The sequence below is a fragment of the Carcharodon carcharias genome, chromosome 4, assembly GCF_017639515.1.
Source record: "Carcharodon carcharias isolate sCarCar2 chromosome 4, sCarCar2.pri, whole genome shotgun sequence".
NCBI lineage: Eukaryota > Metazoa > Chordata > Chondrichthyes > Lamniformes > Lamnidae > Carcharodon > Carcharodon carcharias.
In genome coordinates, this window is record NC_054470.1 from 31,641,919 (window position 1) to 31,665,181 (window position 23,263).

Genomic DNA, 23,263 nt, shown 5'->3' on the forward strand with positions numbered 1-23,263 from the left:
GTGAGCAGGTTATTACTAAGCAAGTGCTGCTTGATAGCACTGTTGATGATCACTTTACTGATGATGGTGAGTAGACTGATGGGGCGGTAATTGGCCGGATTGGATTTGTCCTGCATTTTGTGTACAGGAAATACCTGAGCAATTTTCCTCATTGCCTGGTATTTGCCAGTGCTGCAGCTGTACTGAAACAGCTTGGCTAGGGATGAGGGAAGTTCTGGAGCACAAGCCTTCAGTACTATTGTCGGAATATTGTCAGGGACAATGGCCATTGCAGTATCCAGTGCCTTTGGCCGTTTCTTGATATCATGTGGAATGAATCGAATTGGCTGAAGACTGGCATCTGTGATGCTGGGAACCTCTGGAGGAGGCCGAGATGGATCATGCAATCGGTATTACTGGCTGAAGATTGTTGCGAGTGCTTCAGCCGTATCTTTTGCACTGATATGCTGGGCTCCCCCATCATAGAGGATGGGAATATTTGTGGAGCCTCCTCCTCCAATGAGTTGTTTAACTGTCCACTAGCATTCATGAGTGGATGTGGCAGGGCTGTAGAGCTTAGATCTGGTCTGTCGGTTGTGCAATCACTTAGCTCTGTCTATCACTTGCTGATTATTCTGCCTGGCACTTAAGTAGTCCTGTGTGTAGCTTCGTCAGGTTGACACCTCAATTTTAGGTGTGCCTGATGCTGCTTCTGGCATGCCTTCCTGTACTCTTCATGGAACCAGGGTTGATCCCCTGGCTTGGTGGTAGCGGTAGAGTGGGGGATATACCGGGCCATGAGATTAGATTGTGGCTGAATACAATTCTGCTGCTACTGATGGCCCACAGCGCCTCATGGTTGTCCACTCTCCAGTTGCTAGTTCTGTTCGTAATCTATCCCATTTAGCATGGTGGTAGTGCCTTACTTAAATGAATCTCCGCACTCCAACATCATGGTTTAAATCTCAACTAAATGAGACAAAGTGATACAATGGAGCAACATGTAGTTAACTCAGGCTACTTTTCCATATTTCCTTGTGTTAAGCAGACCAGTGCCGGTTTATTAAACCTCAATTAACACCACAAGACAATGTTCAATAGTTTGTAATTACTGCTATTACCTGTGAAGTTAGTTCATCCTTGATAGTTAAAAGTTCATCAACTTGCAAAAGTATGTCTGCTTTATCTTTCACTGAAATATAAAGTAAAATATATATAACACACACTACATTGCAGCAGTATCAAAAAGCTTTGATATCAAGAATTGACATTTAGGAAGCACTCCTAGAGGCATTCTTGACATATCGTCCTAATTCTTATAGATATTACATAACACATACGCTCCAAGAATAAACTGCATCTAACTCACCCATTGGAAAATTGTGATCAGATCAGCTGCCTATTCGGCATGTTGCACATTGTTTTTTCCTCAGTGGAAAGTAAATCGGGCATTGGACCTGATCACGCCAGTTTCCCAAAGGGTGATTTAGGTTAAAATTACCTCCTACATGCTAACATGATGCACAAATATCCGTACATTACAAGTAACGCTCACAGGTTAATGCAAATCATAAGTAGTTTACACACATTTTAAGGTGAGGACTAAAAGTGGTAGGCTTGTGAGGGAAGAAAAATGCAACAAATACTCCACAAAGCCTCCTTGGAAAGGATCCCATACTGGACTGTGCAAAATGAAAGAACAGTTCACTACAAGAGGTCAGGGAAAATGAACAGAAGAAATGGCCGAAGAAAGAAAACACAAATCAGGATAGTGGCAACACAAAAAATCAATACAATGAGGGAAAAAATTTGAAAAGAAAAGGGAAAATTTGGGGAAAGGGAAAAAAAAGAGGTGGTGGTGGGAGAAAGAACATTTTATGAAATAGACAATTCTATTGGCTTTGTCTACTTGAAAATATCTTCAAGCAATGTTCCTTTAATTATACGCAACAACAATCTCAGATCTGGTCTTCCCTCAATACCGTAAAGTGTATTGCACAGGCAATTCCTAAGCTCTAACCAACTCTGCCAGAAGCTTTGCTTTTGAACTATAAAAACAAATTTATAAAAATAAGGACAAAATGGACTACTTTAAAATGGGGGCTGATTGATGTCTATGTGCCCTGGTCTAAGTATCCCCCATCCTCTAACCCCGCTTCACCTGAAGACTGCACTTGATCTTGTCCAATGCCTTGGGAGAACAACTTGCATATAGTAACTTGTCAGATAAGTATAGAAGTGGTGATGACCTTTCAGTATAAGGGAAAAATAATAAACGTTAAACAGGTGAATATAGAAAGGGGACTGGTGAATTAAGGTGATGGTACTTCGTTAAGTGATCCAGACTAGGACCTAATCAAGATATTAAATAAACTCCTCTGTGATTGATTAAAGTTTCTGTTTGATTAAAGTTTCTGTTATGATTGTTTTTTTTAAGATTTAAAATGTAATGTGACATTCACATTTAAATTATTTGCCTTTGGCAAACTGCTTTTTTTAGCTGTTCATCTCAAGTTATGAATTCATTTCAAACTCACTTAATAAATCAAAAACAAGCTGACGGATGTTACCCTGGACTGAATGGCTCAATAATGGGCTTACCATTGGTCTACACTTCATCCCAATTACCTCAATCGCAATTGTGATCAGACAAAGTACGTTGAAGACCCCAATTAACACAAGAATCAATAAAGTATCCCTACCTGATTTGAGAAAATACATTAAAAAATTTAAATCCATTGACCAGCAAACAAGAATGCTCAGTTAATTTTTAACTTGAAGTAATTTGCACAGTATTGGAGTACTGTACAGTGGGAGTAAATAGTTCTTTAAATACATCAATTTATACCTAAAATAACTCAAAGGCGTTATTGCATTGCACAAATAATGTGATCCGTTGCTTGTACTAGAGAATGGAGAATACTTAAAGTTTAGAGCATGGCTAGAGTTCATAACTTTACCAACAGTTCTCAGATTTCATTATTAATCTCCAATCTGGATTCTTCTATTGTTTGATTTTTTAATAATTTTTCTGAGACTGCACATGTTTCGTTGGTTAGAAGGTGGGACAGAGTAAGGGGATTGAAAAGTACTCAGCTTTGCAATAATTTTGAAATGGTTACAATGGGCCATGCTGTTAAAAGAACATTAAAGGGCTAATGGCATTGTCCATTATTTATGCACAAACAGCACAGCAACTTCAGGCAAGAGGCAAATGCAGAGTTAATGGCAACTATCCAAACATTGTTGTCCAAGTTGTACCGCTCTGATAGTAACTTTCTGAAATCATCTCACTATCTGCCACACCACCGCAATACATTGCATAGTGTAAAGTTGCTGTATTTCCACAGTAAATAATGACTGAACTCACCACAGGCAGAAAGCCTCGTCAATTTCCAATCCTGACATTAGACAGGCGGAAATGGAGGCCTGTAGGTCCCACATGTGGAAAACCCGCCCCCATCCCTGATGCTGGCTATTTTGATTGGCATGGGAAAGGTGATGGGTCATGAGCCTGCACGCAGCATTCCTACGTGTGTTGGCTTCATTGCGGGCTTTAGCATTTTAGACCCCCAACTATTTTCATGGAGTTGGGCCTGTCTTGGTAGGCAACATGGTTCTCGGCAGCTCAGAGGAGTTGTGAATTCCAGCCTGGAGTCAGCAACCTTTTCACAGGTAAGTTCAAAATGCTTTGATAACTTCATGTCATAATGCTCTAAGTTAAATATGTTTTGAGTAAAATAATTAACGATGGGGTTTGGTCTTACAAGGTAAGTGACCATTAAATTGACCAGTGAAAGTGTAAAAGTATTTAGATGCATTAGAGCACAGTACCCAATTGATAAAGAGGTCTTCTTCATTGAACAGTATTGATACTCAGATTTGACGGTGTCATTTGTCCTATGATTAAAGCTTTTAATTAAATGACAGCTCAGGCATCTGTTCTCCTGTTTAAGCTTGAACAGATGGCTGAGGTCTTCTACTGACTTCGAAGGTTTTAATGTATTCAATTCTGGAGGCTTTGTTTATACAGCTGTGCAATAGAATCTCATCATGAATGCTTGATTGAGCTCCAAATCCCACCAATGGATTTACCTCATCAAGGGTGTTGATACAGTCATTCAATAGAATCTCTTTACCTATGTGTGGCTGAGCTCCCAACCCCACTAATGGATTCAGCTCACCAGGGGTTATGACACAGCTATCAAGGGGACTGTGTTGATAGTCTTGATAGTTTTATGACCACTTAAGAGGATTACGTTTTTTGAAGCAGTTTTTGAATGAGTTTATTTATTTTGACAGATTCATGAGCATCTTGGAGTTCCCAATATTATTATAGAGCTTAAGAGTTCTGTACATCATGGATGGTGTGTGAATGGGTATGGGCGGTGAAGGGTGAACAGGACATGAGTTAGGGAGCCTCGCATTCATCTACAAAGTTGGGCAGATGTCCCAGGAAAAGGAGCTGGGACTTTTAACCTGGTTGCCTGGGCATCTGCGCACCGCCACTCTGCTTTGTGGGGCTGCAGTTGCCTACTCTGAGGGAGAAAACACAGTGGGTAGACAAGGCCACTCATGGAGATGGGACTGCGGTCTCAGGAATTGGTCCAACTAACGTTTCCTGCCTTAAAATCTGGCCCTTATGTCATGATAAGTTTTAATTCCTCCCAGTCAACCTCTCTGGGACTGAAAAGTAACTATTACAACTGTGGAGCCGCGTTCCTTCAGGTAGTAATGGTTTTTGGAGATGTTAAATTTGTAATTATTTTAAAGTTTTCCTTTGTCTCTTTTCTCTTAACCCAATCTTTCTTTCCCTCTTATTTCTCTTTCTGATTTGACCTTGAATCCATCCACTCTACTTCACCCTCCTCCTCCTTGTTTCCTGTTCATTTCATAATCCTTCAATCTTACTGGTTAAAGACTGACTTTTGGTTGCTTGTTCATTCAGTCCCAGATGCCTGTTTCCCTTGCTGTGTCATTTTCAACTTGCACTTTCAGCAACTTGCCCCATAAAAACTTTTAACGTGCAAGGATAAAATCTAATTAACAGATACCCTTGTATCGCAAAATCTGGCCCGATATGACAACAAATTGAAATGATTTGATGTCAACACAGTGTTTTAGAATGGAAAATAACCTGCATCCCATCATTCATCGGAGGTACTGGAATATAAACCCACAGTATGCCAAATGGTTGTGGATGCTGAGGCAATTGGAGTTTTTAAAACAAAAAGAAATAGATCATTATTTGGTAAGAGTATCAAGGGATGTGGAGCAAAGGTGGATAAAATAAAGTCGAGGTACAGATCAGTGATGATTTAAATGAATGACAGAACAGGCTCGAAGGGCTCAATAGCCTATTCCTGCGCCTGGTCAATCTGCATATTTTACAAATATTAAGCTATATAAAAGTACTTACTTTCACCTTCTTGTAGCATCTTCAAAAGCTGAGCATTTCTAGCCTTTACTTCTTTATATTTTGCCTATTTAAAGAGGGAAGCTGGAAAATATCAGTAAGATGCCTATAAGATTCTTGTTCATAAATACAACAGCATGATTTAAAGACTTACTTCCCACTGCACAACAGTTTGTTTCAACTGAAGAATTTTCAGATCTTTCTTTTCCAGTTTATCTTTTAAGTGTTCAGTTCTTGCATTATTGGAAATAGCATCCTGTTAATAGCAGAAAAAAGATCTCTTGATTACAATGAATCATAAAGGTTTCCTTATTCCATATTAACATTGAGCTTCACTTTATCAATATAGATTTAAGAAATGATGCTATGGCATACTAGAATGCTAACGTTATATGCATTTATCTGCAATGCATCCATTATATTAGAGATGTTAACGCAATTAAAATAAATGGATTAACAGCTCCATAAAGAAAGTGATTTCAGCTGAAGGTGTTAGTCACTCATTGCCCAGAAATTACATCTGGACTAAGTCTTTTTAGATATTAAAAATTACTACATGATGCATTAACCAGTACTTGGCCGTTTTTTTCTGTGAATGTAAATGCTGCACAGTGCAAGCTCAAATTATTATTTAAATGCAGCCCAGTCCTGAATCAGCAGGACTGCATAATGTTTACAAGCCTTACATTAAAAATGACATCCAAGGCAACTGGATTAAATAATCTGCTGGTTAATTCAATCATTCATTTGCAAGAAAGAAACTGGAATTATCCACTTGGTTGAGTTGGGCAATTTTAACAGAGCATCACTGTGGAACTCTGCAGGAATTTAAAAAAAAATGCCATAAAACTGTGCATGGCAAGTGATTGAAACTTAAGCACCATACAAACTGGGCAATGCAAAATTCAATCATTTCACAAGTTCCTTTGTGATTGTAGCTTGAGGCATGCCAACAGTATATTCATCGACAAACAATTCAGCACACAGAGAAGATCCATTGGGACATCTGGCACAGCTGTTAACCATTTCTGCCGCAAATGCGCATCGTTGCGCAGTAGCTAGTTTTTCTACCAACGTATTGAGTCAGTCAGGCCTCACTCTCAGGGACAGATTTTTGCAGAGTCGGGAAGATTCTGCGGATGTTTAAAAATGGTGGTCGGGACCCAGATGTGGAAGTCCTGCCCCTATTTCTGACAGATTCAATTTTTGCTGGTGGGAGAGGGATGTAATTCGCATAGGAGGGAAAACTCAAACTCAGCAGGGTCATTTGAATTTAGTGCTAAATTCAAACAAATCACATTTTTGCTGTTGCAAGGGCCTTAACCCGCAGTGTAGGAGTCACGAATTGATGGAGCAGACGCTAAGGCACTTGAAGGGTGGACATGGTCTTTTTAAAGAGTCATGGCCTTAAGTTTTTTTTAAAAGACTGAAGCTGTCAGTGAGTGTTAAAAAAAGCACCCCTCTTCTGGACTTCTTTGATTGACAGGCCATCTAGTGTTGTTTAGAACAAATGTGCAGTTTCAAGAAAGGCCTTTGTTTACATATCCCAAGGGCTACTATGTCTTTATGAATGCTTAGCTGAGTTTCAAAAGCTACAATTATTTCAGCAGGAGGTTGAGTTCACAGTTTGACAGTTTAAATAGGCTATTAATGGATTACTGTCTTTGATGTGACCACTGAATAGAAGTCTGTTTGTTTTTATAAGAGATGAATCACTGAGAAGATTCAAAGTTTTAAATGGATTTCTTGATCTTTGCGGACAGGGCGGATTCACATTGGAAGATTTCTTGAATGGGAATTCATTTTCACTATCAAATGTGTAAGAGTGAGAGCTGTAATTGATTGTCAGAAGCTTTGTTTTAAAATCTTGGCAAGGAGGGACCATGGTTGGGTGGGGGTGGAGGGGGTGAGGGCTAGAGGGCCTAGCAGTTTCTAAAACAACTGCAAAAAAGTCCCAGAGAACTGATGTGGGTTTTCTAACAAGCCTGACTCTGTTCCCCGTGATGGACTGTTGTCCCATGCTCCGGGGTTGGGCGGTGCTCCGGGGAGCCGGCCAGGGGTTGCAGCTGCTAGCCTATCCCCAATCCCGGTAATGCCTGGTTTTACTGGGTGGCCTCCCAGGTGGTGAAATATCAATCTGCCATTGGTAAACGATCAGCGGCGACAGGAAGAGGCCCTTTAGAGGCGATTAATTGATTACTTAAGGGCGTCAATTGACCTAAGAATAGGTGGGCCTCCTCTGCTGCTGCAGGCCCCAGAGAATTGATTATTGAGGAGCCCCAGAACGCAGATAAGTGAAGTCAGGATTTGCCAGAGGCAGGCAGATCCTGGCAAGGGGGCACTGATCGCGAAGGCAGGGGATAAGTTTCTGTCAGGGTGGGAAGGGACAGCGCTTGCAACCGAGGATGCCCTTGATGTGCTACCCACGAAGGGGCCCCCTTGCCCCAAGCACACAGGAAGGCTGCCTGGTTTTACTGGGTGGCCTCCCAGGTGGTGAAATGCCCATCTGCCATTGGTAAACAATCAGCAGCGACAGGAAGAGGCCCTTTAGAGGCGATTAATTGATTACTTAAGGGCGTCAATTGACCTAAGAACAGGTGGGCCTCCTCTGCTGCTGGTAAAATCCCAGGAGCAGGGGGCACATAAAATCCCAGCCCTGAAGACATACACCTATTCTGACAATGCCAGAAAATGGAATTTTCAGCTGGTACAATTAAACTAAAGATGGTTTATCTTTAGTGTCTTGTGTTAATTCAATCCCTCAAACCTAGGGACTCAGTAGTTTCTCCAAGACATTTTCCTCCTCCTTGGGCTCATCACCACTTACTCAGAGTACCTAATCTCAGAGCATGTAATCTCATTTCTCTAACTGGTTTATTTGAGAAAAATCTTTGGTATCTATTTATCTAAGAGATTATAAGAGTCTTGAAAACATCCATTTCATCCCAATCCGTCAGAAGTAGACGAATAAGTGAAAGGAAGATGTGCATTTTTTAAAAATCCGACTAGGACCTGGAAATTTCCAAACACTTGTTAATCTGCAAACTTCCCTGAACCAATTGCAATTAAACTTTAATTGACATCAGCTCCTATTTAAAACTTCCCACTGAAAGTACCTAATCAGTAGCCTTAAAGTTGTGGTTAGCAGCTAAATAATCACAACTGTGCATCTACTCCAAACAAACAACACAATGGAAGCTAGCTGCCAACTTAAAAACATTTTAGCAAATACATACTTGACTCTCTTGTGTAGTGATGTCCAGTCCATTTGAACTTGATAATTGTTTTCTTCTCTCCATCAACAATATTTTACTTGCATCTTCTTCTAGCTTATTAAAGAAGCTATCCTCTTCTGCTGTTGCATGCAAGAATTTTGGCTCCTGGAGACAAGAATACAGTAGTCAGCACAAGGCTAGCATGAAAGGCATGTTGAAGATATGCTCATCCTTAACCAAGTTGCTACAAAACCGATTTCAACGAACTCATGTCAGTTTTGAACGTCTTGGATTTGCATGGAGGCATATAGCCCCGTCATCTCTGAGCTGAATCTTTGAAAAAGCAAATCAATTAATTCCACTGCCTTATTTTCTCCATAGCTCTGTGATTTAATTCCTTTTCAAGTATATATCCAATTCCCTTTTGAAAGTTATTATTAAATCTGTTTCCACCGCCATGTAGTGCATTCCAGGTCGTAGCTCGCTGCATACAAAAAGGCTCCTCGTCTCCTTCAAGTTCTTTTTGGCAATTATCTTAAGCTTTATCCATCGCTTTCTTAAAATGCATTTTCAAATTACATTTCAAATTCCAGGCATTATAAAAAAAAACAATTTATAAAAGAAATTTAAATATAAATTTCTTTTAAATAGAGAAAAAAGATTATTAGCACAAACAGCTAAGTTGCATACCTCAGATTTTTTGTTTGTCAGGTCTAAAGAAATAGAAAATGAAAGTTAATATGGTGTATAAAAAGAAAACATGGCCACACATTTCATGCACTAAACTGTGGCTAATAAAACTTTGATAGAGAATGGCACAAACTAAACATCAGCATGTTCAAAGTCCCACATGAGTTGCTGTAAAATTGATTTTTCGCAGAATGCAAAGATGAAAATGCTGTATTTTTAAACATCTGCCAGGATTAGTTTTAATAAGTTAAAAAAAATCAAAATTGCATCTTGATTCATAAGTTAAATATTTGAGATTCAGGGTTGCCTAACAATTATAATAACGGTTATATTAACTGGTAGTTGTCAGGATCACTGCACAAGGCATCAAATGGAAATAACATTTTCAATCCATCTTGATAATACTGCACTTTAGGGGAGGAAGTTTAAAATGGGTGGGGGATTACAGTAGTCATATATGAGACACATTTAACTTGCCATTGACCACCACTCCTTCTGTTGGTTGATTTATAGACCGGCACTATGCTATTCTTCCCGTACCAGTGTATTTGCAGCACAGAAACAGGCCATTCAGCCCAACAATTCCACGTTGATGTTTATGTTCCATACAAGCCTCTTCCCCATCCTCTTCATTTAACCCCATTGGGGTATTTTTTCCCCATGTGCGTTTATCTAGCTTTTCTTAAATGCATCTACGAAAAGGCCCAAGTATCTCCTCAAACCATAACCTGCACTGTCTGCTGCCCATGGAAAACAAATATAGGCAGTACAATTAAAAGGAATTGACCTAGCAAACATACCACAATGTTTGTAATGAGTGGAACAGTTTCCAGGCTATAAAAGAGAAATAAACAGATATTAAGTGAGGGTCAATAGGTATATATTAACTAAAATTAGAAAATCATAACATAACAGAATGGAATATAAAAGTGCGGAAGTTTTGCTACAGTTGTATAGGGCATTGGCAAGACCTCTAGGGAATAAAGGCACAATAAGGTTATCAAGGAGATGCAAGGAGGATGCCAACTATTACTCACTAACAGGTATTGCCTGCAATATGCATTCTCTCTATTGGTGGCATGTAACATTTCCCTCAGACTGATTCCCAACTCTGCTCCCTCCAAAACTCAGGCATCCCCCACAAGTAATTTCATTTCATAGATCTTTAAATATTCCTCAGTTTAAATAGGTCTCTTTCAGTTTAAAAAAAAAGTGTTACCTGTTAGTCTGTAGCTCTGAACAATATACATTTATTTTTGCAAGTCCTAGTGTCCATGCTGATAGAGAAATAATCAAATAGCAAGTAACAGCCCCCTCCCTGACTCAGTTTCAAAAATAATAAAAGATGTTCTTTGCCCGAGTGCTGTGGCTTTGTGGAGCATCCACTTTTTTGCCCCTACGTTGAAGTTCTCATGAGTCCTTGGGCCCAGAGATGTTACAGGAATAGATAAAAAGCCATTGATTAAAATGCTTGTCCCAGCTTTAAAAATTACTTTATTGCCCATTGTTTTGCAGCTTTTTGTACATTTTATTTTGCCCTATTAGGATTCAGTGTTGCTGCCTGCTTGGTGCCTTAAATGGAAAAATAAATTAATAAGTCATTATTTGTTTGCATACAAAACATCAACTTGTATTTAATTTCTTCCAAAGCAAACCAAGGATTCACTATTCCCTTGTTCCACCCCAAAACAGCCTGACTACAGACCTATTGTAGAGATTTGTTCATCCTGCAACTGACTCTCAACCCCCAACGCAGAGTTAAGGTTAGCAGTTTTCGCTTCAGTGAGCTTGCTTACACTATGGCTGAGAAGTTCCTCACTTGTTCCTCAGATCTGCTCACACTTCTCTGTTGTTACTTCCAGAAGTGCAGTCGAAACCTGGTTTATGCATGAAACAGAGTTGCCATGACACTTCCAGCAAAGCAGTGAAATGTGAACGTATAGGGGGAATTTCTAATGACAATATCGAACTTCACGTTAAAAATCAAAAAGGTTGCCAGCTAGGTATACAGCAACATCAATTATGCAAAAATAATTTCTCTTAGAAAGAGAGGGGTACACATGGGATACAAATCTCTGATTGGGTGTTCAGCGAACAGAAATTTGGTAACTTTTATATGCTACTGGGCTTTGCAAAATGGGGTGACAAAGTAGACGACCATTTGTAAAACACTAATAACATAAAAGGCAAAAGAAACAGTAGGAAAAGAGGACTTAACTGGAAAGGAAAAGCAAGTTGTAGCAAAGCTCACTGGAAACTAAATTAAGAGGGGGTCAACACAATCCCTGGTGCATAAAGGCATCAGCTGAATAGCGCACAAAGCTGCTTTTATTGGCCCCTCAGGAACTCCTCCTCATCTCAATCCTGCAAATTTGGATACCCCAAAGCAATTGTCATTCTCATCACTTTGTACAATGTTTCTGGTTACTTCATTATAATTCTAATGCCAAAAAAGTTCTACCAAGAACACAGAAATAAAATTGGCAAAGTTGATGACTATCCACTAAAATCAACGAATATATTGGGAAGAGTACAGGATCTTCTAACTGAAAGTGCAATCATTTATTAAACCTGCAACAGAAGTCATATTTAAGAAACCTACTCGAGCTGGCCGGATCCCAGGGCTCATAACGTGGACAACTTTTATGGCTGCTGGCACAGCTTTGCACAATGAGAAATTTGACATGGGAGTTATTTTTAAAACATGCTATTTAAATATTGAAACGCACATAGTTAAAATAGAGCCTCAGTTTTTGTCACCCAAATTACCCACCGTAAAATCAACTGTATAAGGTCTGGCCCCCAATAATCTGACTTAGGATCTTTCCAAATGAGGACGGTACAAAGCTTATAATATTCACCACAAATCCCACTTTCTTACCACCAATTTCATCTCCTTTCCTGTCTCAGCCTGAACCAGGAAGTTCACAACCTGTTTAAACTCAAACTGAGCTTCTGACCCCATAAGTTCTCCATCATGAAGACTGCCTACTTCAACCTCTATAATATTGCTCATCTCAGCCCATCTGCTATTGAAGCCCTCATCTATGCTTTTGATCCCCCAGACTTGACTATCCCAAACTCCATGGCCTCTGCTTCACTTATTTTGAAGATTGTGGGAATCAAGTAAGGAGGTGGGATTAGGCTAACTGGCTCATGGCACAGTTTGGCAAATGGTCTATTTTTGTGCTGTAATGTTTCATATTAAATAAAATCTGGCTGTAGTTTTTAAAAAGAGAAAAGTTCCTGTGCATGAATATCAGATTTTGTTTTACTAAAATAATCACACATTTCAAAATAAAATTGAGTACCAACATAACTCGAATACTACCTGTACTTGCATCAGTTTGAAAATCTTTTAATGAAACTGTGGCTGGTTTATCTTTTCCCTGAAGGTGTTTTCTTTTTTCTTTTCTACTAGGTCCTTTTGTTTTGACAGAAGTATTATTAGCATAACACTGCAAAAAATTAGAAAAGTGGTTTGAATTTAAAGTAATGAGAGTTTAATATTAATGATATTAATGTATATTCAAAACGGTAACAAGACAATAATCCGTTATGGTCTTGCATTATAATTAGAAAGGGGACAGTAAAGCAGAATGAGGAAATTGTGCATTTAGATTGGTAAATTGCAAACGTCACTCCATCATTTAAGAAGCGATGGAGAACCTGGTACCTTACAGCCCTGTCAATTTAGCATCAGGTGAGAAAAATTGCTAACAGTTATCAAGGGGGACAGAGTGAGTGAGCACTTGGACAAAGTTGTTACGGCCTCTGATCTGGAAGCAGTACAGGAAGGAAAAACTGTAATTTCTTTAAAATATTTATGGAATCCACAATTGTTTTTAAGAATGCTCGAAAAGGACTTGAAGAGTTTTATCAATTGTAAAGGGATCGATTGTAATTTTCTTGGATAATAAGAAATGCTTGTCCATATGACCTTGTGAGCCTTGACCTGGAAGCAGTACCAACAGTAAGGAAGTTAAGATACAAAACGTCATGTGGCCAGGCACAGAAAAGACAGATAAAGAAGCTACTGCTATAAAGGACAAAGGAGATCTACAAACAGAAGGGGGTAGGTGGGAGGAGGAGGAAAGTGAGGCAATCAGCACACAGATAGAAAGAGATACATAGTATTTGTATGAGAAGCTAGCAAAGCTCCATGCAAAGGTCATTTTTTTTGTTTTGAAAAATAGAATTCCAGAGGCTCTTGAGGAAGTACATGCAAAATAAAAGGGACTGAATCATAAAAAGTAGTGTGAATAGCTCAGGCCTGCGTAAAAGCTGAGAGTTTGCATCAGAGAACCAGATCATGAACCAGGTATTCTTGATTGGTCGTCAGAAAAAGTTCTGAAAGAGCTAACCATCAGGACTGTCTTGACCAGAGGGAGAGAGGATTTGTAGAAATGTGCCATTTTGATGATAATTATACCCATGAAACTCAGAGATGAAAGTTGTTGTCTATAAAACTTTTGACTTACCCTGTGTGAACAAAGAACAACGTATGGTGAACTATGTAGCTAGGTAATTCCATATATGCTAAAGGGGAATGCTTGTGGATGTGCAAGCTGTATCTTTGGTGCATTGACCATTTAAAGTTAAATTTACGTTTTTATTTAGAGTGCCATTTGATTCAGGCTTAATTTTCATTGGTTCTGATTCATGTTAAAGTAAATTATAAAAAGTGAAATCTTGTTGGCAATTTCTTTTGGCGGGGGGGTTGTTTTGGTAAATTTGGTTACGGATCATAACGGGGTTGATTGAAACAAAATAAATCAACATGGGTCTATGAAGTGTAGGTCCTGTCAGACTAACTTAACTGAATTTTTTGAGGAGGTTGCTAGCATGCCGGAAAATGGCATATTTATAGATGCTGCCTATATGAACTCCCAGAAGGCATTTGACAAGATACCGCACAAGAGATTATTAGCAAAAAAACGCATGAAATTAGAGGTAATCATGTGACAAGAGCTGAGAGAGAAAAGACAATGTAGAGACAAGGGGTAACAAATTGACAGGCAGCACATTGACAAGTGATGTTTTTGAATGATTTGTATTGAAACCTTAGCTTTCCATCATAAATATATCAATTACCTGAACAAAGCAATCGAATTGTATACACAGTCTTGTATATGATACCACTGTTAGGATGCAGAGTAAATTGTGCAGATAAGAGCAGGGAAATAAAAAAGGACACAGACTAATGGTGTGAGCAAAACTATGGCAGATGGAAATCAATGTTCAGAGGTCTGGAGCCATCCACTTTTGATCAGAGAAAGATAAATTGGACTATTTTCTTAATGCTGAAGGAACAGAAACTGTGGAGAAGCAAAGGAGTCTACACAAATTACTAAAGACTAAAGATCATAACTCCTTTAGATTCAAGGTTGTTACAGAAAAGGACAAGGATGAGCCAGAAATCAGAGTTCTAAATTGGGTGAAGGCCAATTTTAATAAGATCAGATATGATTTAGCCAGAGTGGACTGGGAGCAGCTACTTTTAGGTAAATCTGCGTAAGAGCAGTGGGACTCCTTCAAGAAGGAAATAGGGAGAATGCAGGGCCAATATATTCCAGTAAAGGTAAAGGGTGACACCAACAAATCCAGGGAACCTGGATGTCGAGGGATACACAGGATTGGACAAAGAGAAAAAGGGAGGCTTATGGCCGATACTGAGGGCTCAAAACAGCGGAAGCCCTAGAGGAGTATAAAGTGTGTAGGGGGAACTTAAAAAGGAAATTAGGAGAGCAAAAAAAGGGCATGAAAAAACATTGGCAGGTAAAATAAAGGAAAATCCAAAGTTATTTTACAAGTACATCAAGAGTAAGAGGATAACTAGGGAAAGAGTGGGGCCCATTAAGGGCCATAGTGGTAATCTGTGTGTGGAGCCGGAAGATGCAGGTAGGGTTTTAAATAAATACTTTATGTCGGTGTTCATAAGTGAGAGAGACGATGTGGGTATGGAAATCAGGCAGAAAGACTGTGATATAATTAAAGAAATTAGCATAGCAAGGGAGGAAGTTCCAAATGGTTTGGCAGGCTTAAAAGTGGATAAATCTTCAGGCCCAGATGAAATGTATCCCAGGCTGTTGAGTGAGGCAAGGGAGGAGATAGCAGGGGCACTGGCAATAATTTTCAACACCTCTCTGGCCAAAGGAGAGGTGTCAGAAGACTGGAGGACAGCCAATGTGGTACCATTACTCAAGAAGGGAGGAATGGATAAACCAGGGAGCTACATACCAGTCAGTCAAACCTCAGAAGTGCGGAAACTATTGGAGGGACAGAATTAATCTACACTTGGAGAGGCAGGGATTAATCAAGGACAGTCAACATGGTTTTGTTAAGGGGAGGTCATGTCTGGCCAATTTGATTGAATTTTTCCAAGAGGTGACCAGGTGTATAGATGAGAGCAATGCATTTGACGTAGTCTACTTGGACTTCAGCAAGGCTTTTGATAAGGTTCTGCATGGGAGACTGATAACGAAGACAAGAGCCTATGGGATTCAAGGCTATTTGGCAAATTGGATCGAGAATTGGCTGAGTGATAGGAAGCAGAGGGTGATGGTCGAGGGGTGTTTTTGTAACTGGATGCCTGTGTCCAGTGGGGTTCCACAGGGATTGGTGTTGGGTCCCTTGCTGTTTGTGGTATACATAAACAATTTAGACCTGAATGTAGGAGGGTTGATCAGTAAGTTCGTGGATGACACGAAAATTGGTGGAGCAGTAAATAGTGAGGGGGATAGCCTTAGAATACTGGAGGATATAGGCAGGCTGATCAGTGGCAAATGGAATTTAATCCGGATAAGTGTGACTTAGGCAGGACAAACAAGGCACAGGAATACACGATGAATGGTAGGACACTGGGAAGTGCCGAGGATCAGAGGGACCTTGGCGTGCATGTCCACCGGTTCCTTAAGGTAGCAGGACAGGTAGATAAGGTGGTTAAGAAGGCATATGGGATACTTGCCCTTATTAGCTGAGGCATAGAATATAAGAGTAAGGAGGTTATGCTGGAACTGTATAAAACACTGGTTGGGCCACAGCTAGAGTACTGCATACAGTTCTGGAATTCGCATTTTAAGAAGGATGTGATTGCACTAGAGAGAGTGCAGATGAGATTTACCGGGATGTTGCCTGGGCTGGAGAGTTTTAGTTATGAGGAGAGATTGGGTAGACCGGGGTTATTTTTCCTGGAGCAGAGGAGATTGAGGGGGGACATGATTGAGGTGTATAAAATTATGAGGGGCATAGATAGGGTAGACAGGAAGGAACTTTTCCCCTTGGTGGAGGGATCAATAACCAGGGGGCATAGATTTAAGTTAAGGGGCAGGAGGTTTAGAGGGGATGTGAGGAAGAATTTTTTCACCCAAAGGGTAGTGGGAATCTAGAACTCACTGCCTGAAAGGGTGGTAGAGGCAGAAACCCTCATAACATTTAAGTAGTATTTGGATGTGCACTTGCGATGCCATGGCATACAAGGTTATGGGTCGAGTGCTGGAAAATGGGATTAGAATAGTTAGGTGCTTGTTTTGACCGCTGCACACTCAATGAGCCGAAGGGCCTTTTCCTGTGCTGTAGACCTCCATGACTCTACTGGACATGTAAAAAAAAAGTAAATCAAAGAGGCTAATAGGGTGATGGTAGTTATCTCAAGGAAATTGGAATACAAAAATGAGGAAGTGATGGTTCATTTGTACAGAGAGCGTTGATCAGTCTTCATCTGGATTACAGTGTTCACTTTTGTGCACCACACCTCAGGAAGAATGTACTGATCATGGAGGACTTTGAGGTACAGTCAGATATGACCTAACTGAATGGAGGAACAAGGCTTGAAATGCTGAATGGCCTGCGTCTGTTCTTATGTTCCTGAAGATAAATTATAATAGTCAGATAACTTTGTTCAGTGTCATCGTAATGTATTGACTCAATATTTTTACCCACCACAATATAAGGCCTGAGTTTGCAGAGACAAAGGTTACACAACATGGAACATTTCTAAATATAAAAGTTGAGATGTGCAAACTAGCAATGTATGGAATAAGCAGATCTTCAACTACTTAGAACACATAGCAAAAACCAATAATGATTTCAAAACAAAAATAAAAACATGGCCTTTTTCTTCAGGTGTGCATGGGATGGGTGAGGAAACATTAAATCAATTAGAATGCACTGTCCTAGATATTATTTATATAGCTTATAATAATATACACAAAAAGCAAGATTTATTCCTAAATTGATTCATTTGTTTTGCCAAACCAACTCACTGTGAAAACCAGGTCCTTTGTGATTGGTTTATTTCTTTCTGCAGTGTATACACAAGTGTAAAAGTCATCAGAATGCTACAAAGTGCTGAAGTTAATAATGAGTACACCATGAGTTCGTTTGACTGGATAAACTGGGATGGGAAACAAGACAAAAGTGAGTCAGAACAAATATGGGCTTGTTTAGATTTGGATTTCTTCTAAAATGGACAAGGCACCATCCAGAAAAAACAATAGTATACGAAGACATTATTGGTAACTGTTTTTATGTTACATTTCAGAGAAAATAAGAGGCACCTGTATCCATACTAGATACCTTGCATGCAACACCCTAATGAAACAGAGTCTCAGTTCTCAAGACAGTATCTCATGCGGCAACAATTTTTTAAAAATTATGAACTTATTTTTTAGATGTCAGATATATACGTACATTCTTATGCTCCTCATATTCCAACTTGCTAATCAGTAAAGCTTTTTGGAGGTCTGCTTCATATAATTCACTTGTCAGCTGTTTACAAAACAAGAAAAAAGGGTCATACGGACTCGAAATGTTAACTCTGTTAATGTTAGCTCCACAGATGCTGTCAGACCTGCTGAGTTTTTCCAGCATTTTCTGTTTTTATTTTATATATTATGTACGAAAAGAGCATACAAATGTTCAGTGAAATATATGATCAATTCTAGAAATCCTCTGATCACAATATAGTCTATATTAAATGGTCCCTCCAATTTTAAATTATTAAATATTTTCAAAATTTCCAATACCTGCTAAATGGCGGCGGTCTATAATCTTTTAAATTGAGCATTTACAATCTAGGATTTGAAAACTGAGTGGCAACATATCCACTTCATGGCATTTGGAAATTTCTGGTGGGGGGGCAGGAAAAGTACTAATGTCTGGCAACAGAACACAAACCAAGACACTATTTTCCTCTTTCTCATTAATTTTCTGATTCCTGAAGCCATTCACTTTTTGCTAGGAATCATTCCACAGACATGTATCTCGCCCAAGGAATCATCTCTGATGCCGAGCATGGACAGTGAGGCTATTTGACTAAAGAAAACGCAAAAGCCAAATGTGGCCTTTAACTGATGTCCACACAGGCACATTTCCAATTGGGGCAGCAACCAGAAGCTTCGGTCAGGGATAACTTCTCCCTCTTTAAACCCCTGGAGGACGCCAACTATAGCTTAACTAGAGCATAGCTATCATTATTACTTGCACTGTTATAGCTGTATTGTCACCAGCTTTTCAGTACAAAAATATGTCACATTTTACTATGTCCATAAGCTTGTCTTCCAAACCATTGTCTGGAAAGAGCATTTTGAGTTGTAAAACACCACAACAATGGACTATTGGTCACATGTTAGTCTTTTGTGGTAAGGATGACAGCCAATTACTCACTCTCAGACATTTACAGAACAGGAGGCCATTCGTCCCACTGTGTCCACGTCAGTCAACAAAGAGCTGACTAGATTAATCCCATTTTCCTGTGCTTGACCCATAGCCCTGGAGGCTATGACAACACAAGTGAATATCTAATTACTTCTTAAATGTTGAGAGTTTCTGAATCAGCCACCCTTTTAGGCAGTGAGTTCCAGACTCCCACCACCCTCCGAGTGAAAAAATTTCTCCTCCACTCCCCTCTTATCTTTCTACCTCTTACCCTAAATCTATGCCCCTGATTATTGACCCCTCTACCAATGGAAAAAGTACCTTTCTGTCCACTCTATCTATGCCCCTCATATTCTTATACACCTCTATCAGGTCCCCTCTCAACCTTCAGTGCTCCAAGGAAAACAACCCCAGCCTATCCAATCTTTTGTCATAGCTCAGGCCCTCCAGCCCCTGCTGCTGACTAATACACAAGCAGTGTGTTAACTTGTGACGTTACTACAGCATAAAGGTACTAGTACATTAAACAAGCCTGGTTATAACATTAAGCTGGTGGCAGTATTTATGTCCACGTGTTTTACTGTTTTGTGAGAAGGCATTTGTACAGTTATGATAAAGACTAACCTTCAGTACATCAGACATATCGTGAGCTGGATACAAATTTTTATATCAAGAGTTTCACTTTACCTAAAATGAAACTGAATAATTTATACTTTTAATGTAAAAAAAATTATCTGAAGTGTTTTCATCAGTTTTGACAGTCCTGTAAAACTCTTCCTGTAAAATTCTACACTCTTATCAAGCGGACAGGGATTATAAATGGCCCTTTAATGTTTCACAGTAACGTTAAGAAAAATCGTTAAGTAAATGACTGAAATATAATTAATCACTGGTAGTTACAACATTACCAAAACATTCAATTTCAGAATATTGTAAGTATTACTGGTATTTGAGTTCCATCAACAGCTCTCACCTGTTCATCCTTTTCTCTCCACTGCTCCCACTTCTCACCCTCTGCTACTGGTAGATTCTGGCTGTTCAGGAATTGCTCTGACTGGAAAGATCCAGTATTCACACCGGGAGCAGCAACAGAACAGGATTTTGAAATATTTTTTCCAAAGGCTAGACTTCTTAGCTTTAAAAAGAAAAAGAACAAGAAAAATTTAAAACATATATTTTTGTACCAGATCAAAGTCAAGATTGATTCTGAAGACAAACCATTTGATGCTTCAATCATTTTGCAGTTGTTCTGGTTTGTCTTTCATTTAAGTGGCTTTATGAGAAGGGATCAAAGTCATATTTGAATGCTTTACAGTCATTGGTTAAATTCAGGCCCTTTGCAAATTGAAAAATTTGTACACAGTAATTACCACTTTTAAAGGGGGGGGGTAAGAGTGAGAGAAGAGGAGATGGAAAAAAAGTCACAACACAATCAAATTCTTAATTTTAATTTAAAAACCATCCTTATTCACAATAAAATTATTTTTAGCCTGGGCTTAAGGCAATACATTTCAAAAACTCCCTCTTTGCTTTCAAAGTCAGGCAGTTGTTGCAACAAAGGACACAGTGATCAAGAAATAGGATTTAGTTTTATTTGTTAACCCTGAAACTTCAGGGACCAGTTTATTTAATTTTAAGATATATCGGTAAGCGTGAACAGGGCTTATCAGTTCAACATGTGGTCAGTGAAGAGAAGGTCTGAAACTTGATTTCTACATATACAAACAATATACATGATGCATGTTTAATATTAAGTTTATACTGACCCCAATAAAGATCATTCCTATTTGTCTTAAATAAAATCTGCACTCTATAAATGACAAACTTCCTCCAACACTTTCACACTTTGTTGATAAAACCTCATTATAAATCATACTATCCTCCAACTTGGGACTTCCACTAGAGCTATCAAGATCCTAACCAATCAACATTAAAAAGATTTTTCTCATAATGGACTTGGTTCTTTTGCCATAGACCTTAAATCAGCATCCATTGGTTCCCAATGGGAACAATTTCTTGTTATCTATTTTAACTAGATTTTTCAAGATTTTGAACAGCGCTATCAAATCTCCTCTCAACTTTCTCTAACGGTAACAATCCAGCTGCTCCAATCTATCCAGTAACTGAAGTCACTCATCCCAGGAACCACTCTCAAAAAACTTTTCTGCACCCTCTACAAAAGCCTTTGCACCCTTCCTAAAATGTGGTGCCCAGAATTGGTCACAATACTCCAGCTGAGGCTGAACCAATGTTTCACAAAGGGTCATCCTTGCTCCATGGTTCTATTTATAAAGCCCAGGGTTCCATATGCCTTTTCAACCACTTTGTAAACTTACCCTGCCACATTCAACAATTTATGCACATCTATTCCCAGGCGTCTCTATTCATGCACCCCATTAGAATTATTGAACTTATATTGTCTCTTCCCATTCTTCCTACCAAGATATATCACATCACACTTCTGCATAATTTTCATCTGCCATGTATCCGCCCATTCTATCAGCCTATGTCCTCTTGAAGTCTATCATCCTCCTCCTCACAGTTCACAATACTTTGAAATGTTGTGTCTTCTGCATATTTTGAAATTGTGCCCTTTACAGCCAAGTCTAGGTTATTAACATAAATCAAGAAAAGCAGTAGTCTAGTACCAGCCCCTGAGGTATCCCAGTGTATGTCTTCCTCCAGTTTGAAAAACAGCTGTTTATCACTGTTCTTTCCTGTCACTCAATCAGCCTTGTATCCATGCTTCCTTTTATTCCACAGGCTTCAACTTTGCTGACAACCTATTATGTGGCACTTTATTAAATGCCTTTTAGAAGTTCAAATATACATCAACCCTCTCTGCTCGATCATCATAAAAACTCAATCAAATGCAAATAAGGTTTGCCTTTAACAAGTCTATGCTGACCTTCCTTAATTAATTCACACATTTCCCAGTGACTAGTAATTTCATCCCAGGACTGCTGTTTTTAAAAGCTTTCATACCATCAAGGTTAAACTGATTGGCCTCTAGCTGCTGGGCTTATCCTATGAAGAAAATGTGAACATTTTTATACTTTCTGTACGTTATATATTTTGTATGAGCCCCTAGTAGATGAAGGGTTAATTTTAGATCTGCGAGGAAACATTGTCCATGTGACTCAAGTTAAATTGGAATCACTTGGAAACAGGGATTGATGGTATGAACTGATAACAAGAATAGAAAAAAGGAAATTGAGGACAGATTCCTGAACTATGATATCAGTCGTGATCAAAGGACTTTGAGACTACAAATAAATGGATCTAGGGGGTCAACAAGTCAGCAAATGGTCATACAGGAAACAGTTAATGATTGGCTGCTCAGGTGTGAAGGATATCTGGTTCGGGTTGTGACCAGGATTGATGAGTTATTGCAAGAACTGACAGGTGAAATTACAAGATCAAAGCACAATGGCAACATCAGAACACAGGAAGAGGCTTTGGCTGGATGATAAAAAGCAGATTTGAAGAAGTGTGTTGCAGAGATTTCAGGAAGGCAATGGGGAGAGGAGAAGCGTCATGAGGCTGCATCAAGCTGTGCGTAGACCTCGGTACGCAAACACCAAGTGTCACTACGTGCTGAGGTTCTACCTGTCCCTGGTGTTGCGAAAGATGGGTCTAGCCACGCTGCTGCGGAACAATCCAAGTAGTTGGACCGTGCTGTACCACCTGTCCCTCGTGGAAAAATTTATGCAGAGAAACACCTTTGACCATAAGTCCATCAGGCAGTGGTCAGCACATAACGTCTTAGAGGCCCTGCGGGGAAAGGAGGGGTTGGATCCTGTGGGATGGTTCCCCGAGCAGACTGTCAAAGTCATTTGGCAGAATGCCTCATCGCCAGGACTTTCCAACAAGCACCAAGATATAGCTTGGCTGGTGGTGAGAAAGGCCCTCCCCGTCAGATCCTTCCAACACGCCAGGAGTCTCACCCCCTCTGCACGTTGCCCTCAAGGTGGCTGTGGTGGGGACGAGACCATTGTTCACCTCCTTGTGGATCGTGCCTTTGCAAAGAAGATCTGGAGAGAGATGCAGTGGTTTCTGTCGAGGTTCATCTGAGCAGTTAGTATGGTGGCCATTACCAAGGAGAAGGTGCTAGGAAAACTGAAAGGTCTGAAGGTGGATAAATCACCTGGACCAGATGGATTACACTCCAGAGTTCTGAAGGAGATAGCTGAAGAGATAGTGGAGGTGTTAGTGGTGATCTTTCATGAATCACTCGAGTCAGAGAGGGTCCCAAAGGACTGGAAAATTGCTAATGTAACCCCCCCTGTTTAAGAAGGGAGTGTGG

General features: G+C 39.6%; 1 protein-coding gene across 2 annotated transcripts in view; it reads right to left on the bottom strand.

The window, feature by feature from the left end:
• Window positions 1-23,263, bottom strand: part of gkap1 (G kinase anchoring protein 1) — a 50,284-nt gene that overhangs the window by 4,769 nt on the left and 22,252 nt on the right. Inside the window, exons 2-10 of one of the 2 annotated variants that reach the window (XM_041186789.1) lie at window positions 19,931-20,092; window positions 17,992-18,069; window positions 12,642-12,758; window positions 10,101-10,134; window positions 9,301-9,323; window positions 8,632-8,775; window positions 5,550-5,651; window positions 5,399-5,462; window positions 1,101-1,171 (exon numbers count right to left, since the gene is read on the bottom strand). In XM_041186789.1, the coding sequence (XP_041042723.1) occupies window positions 1,101-1,171; window positions 5,399-5,462; window positions 5,550-5,651; window positions 8,632-8,775; window positions 9,301-9,323; window positions 10,101-10,134; window positions 12,642-12,758; window positions 17,992-18,069; window positions 19,931-20,092 (795 nt within the window). Of the gene's footprint in view, window positions 1-1,100; window positions 1,172-5,398; window positions 5,463-5,549; window positions 5,652-8,631; window positions 8,776-9,300; window positions 9,324-10,100; window positions 10,135-12,631; window positions 12,759-17,991; window positions 18,070-19,930; window positions 20,093-23,263 lie in introns of both variants that reach the window. The other variant, XM_041186791.1, reaches the window with a different exon arrangement.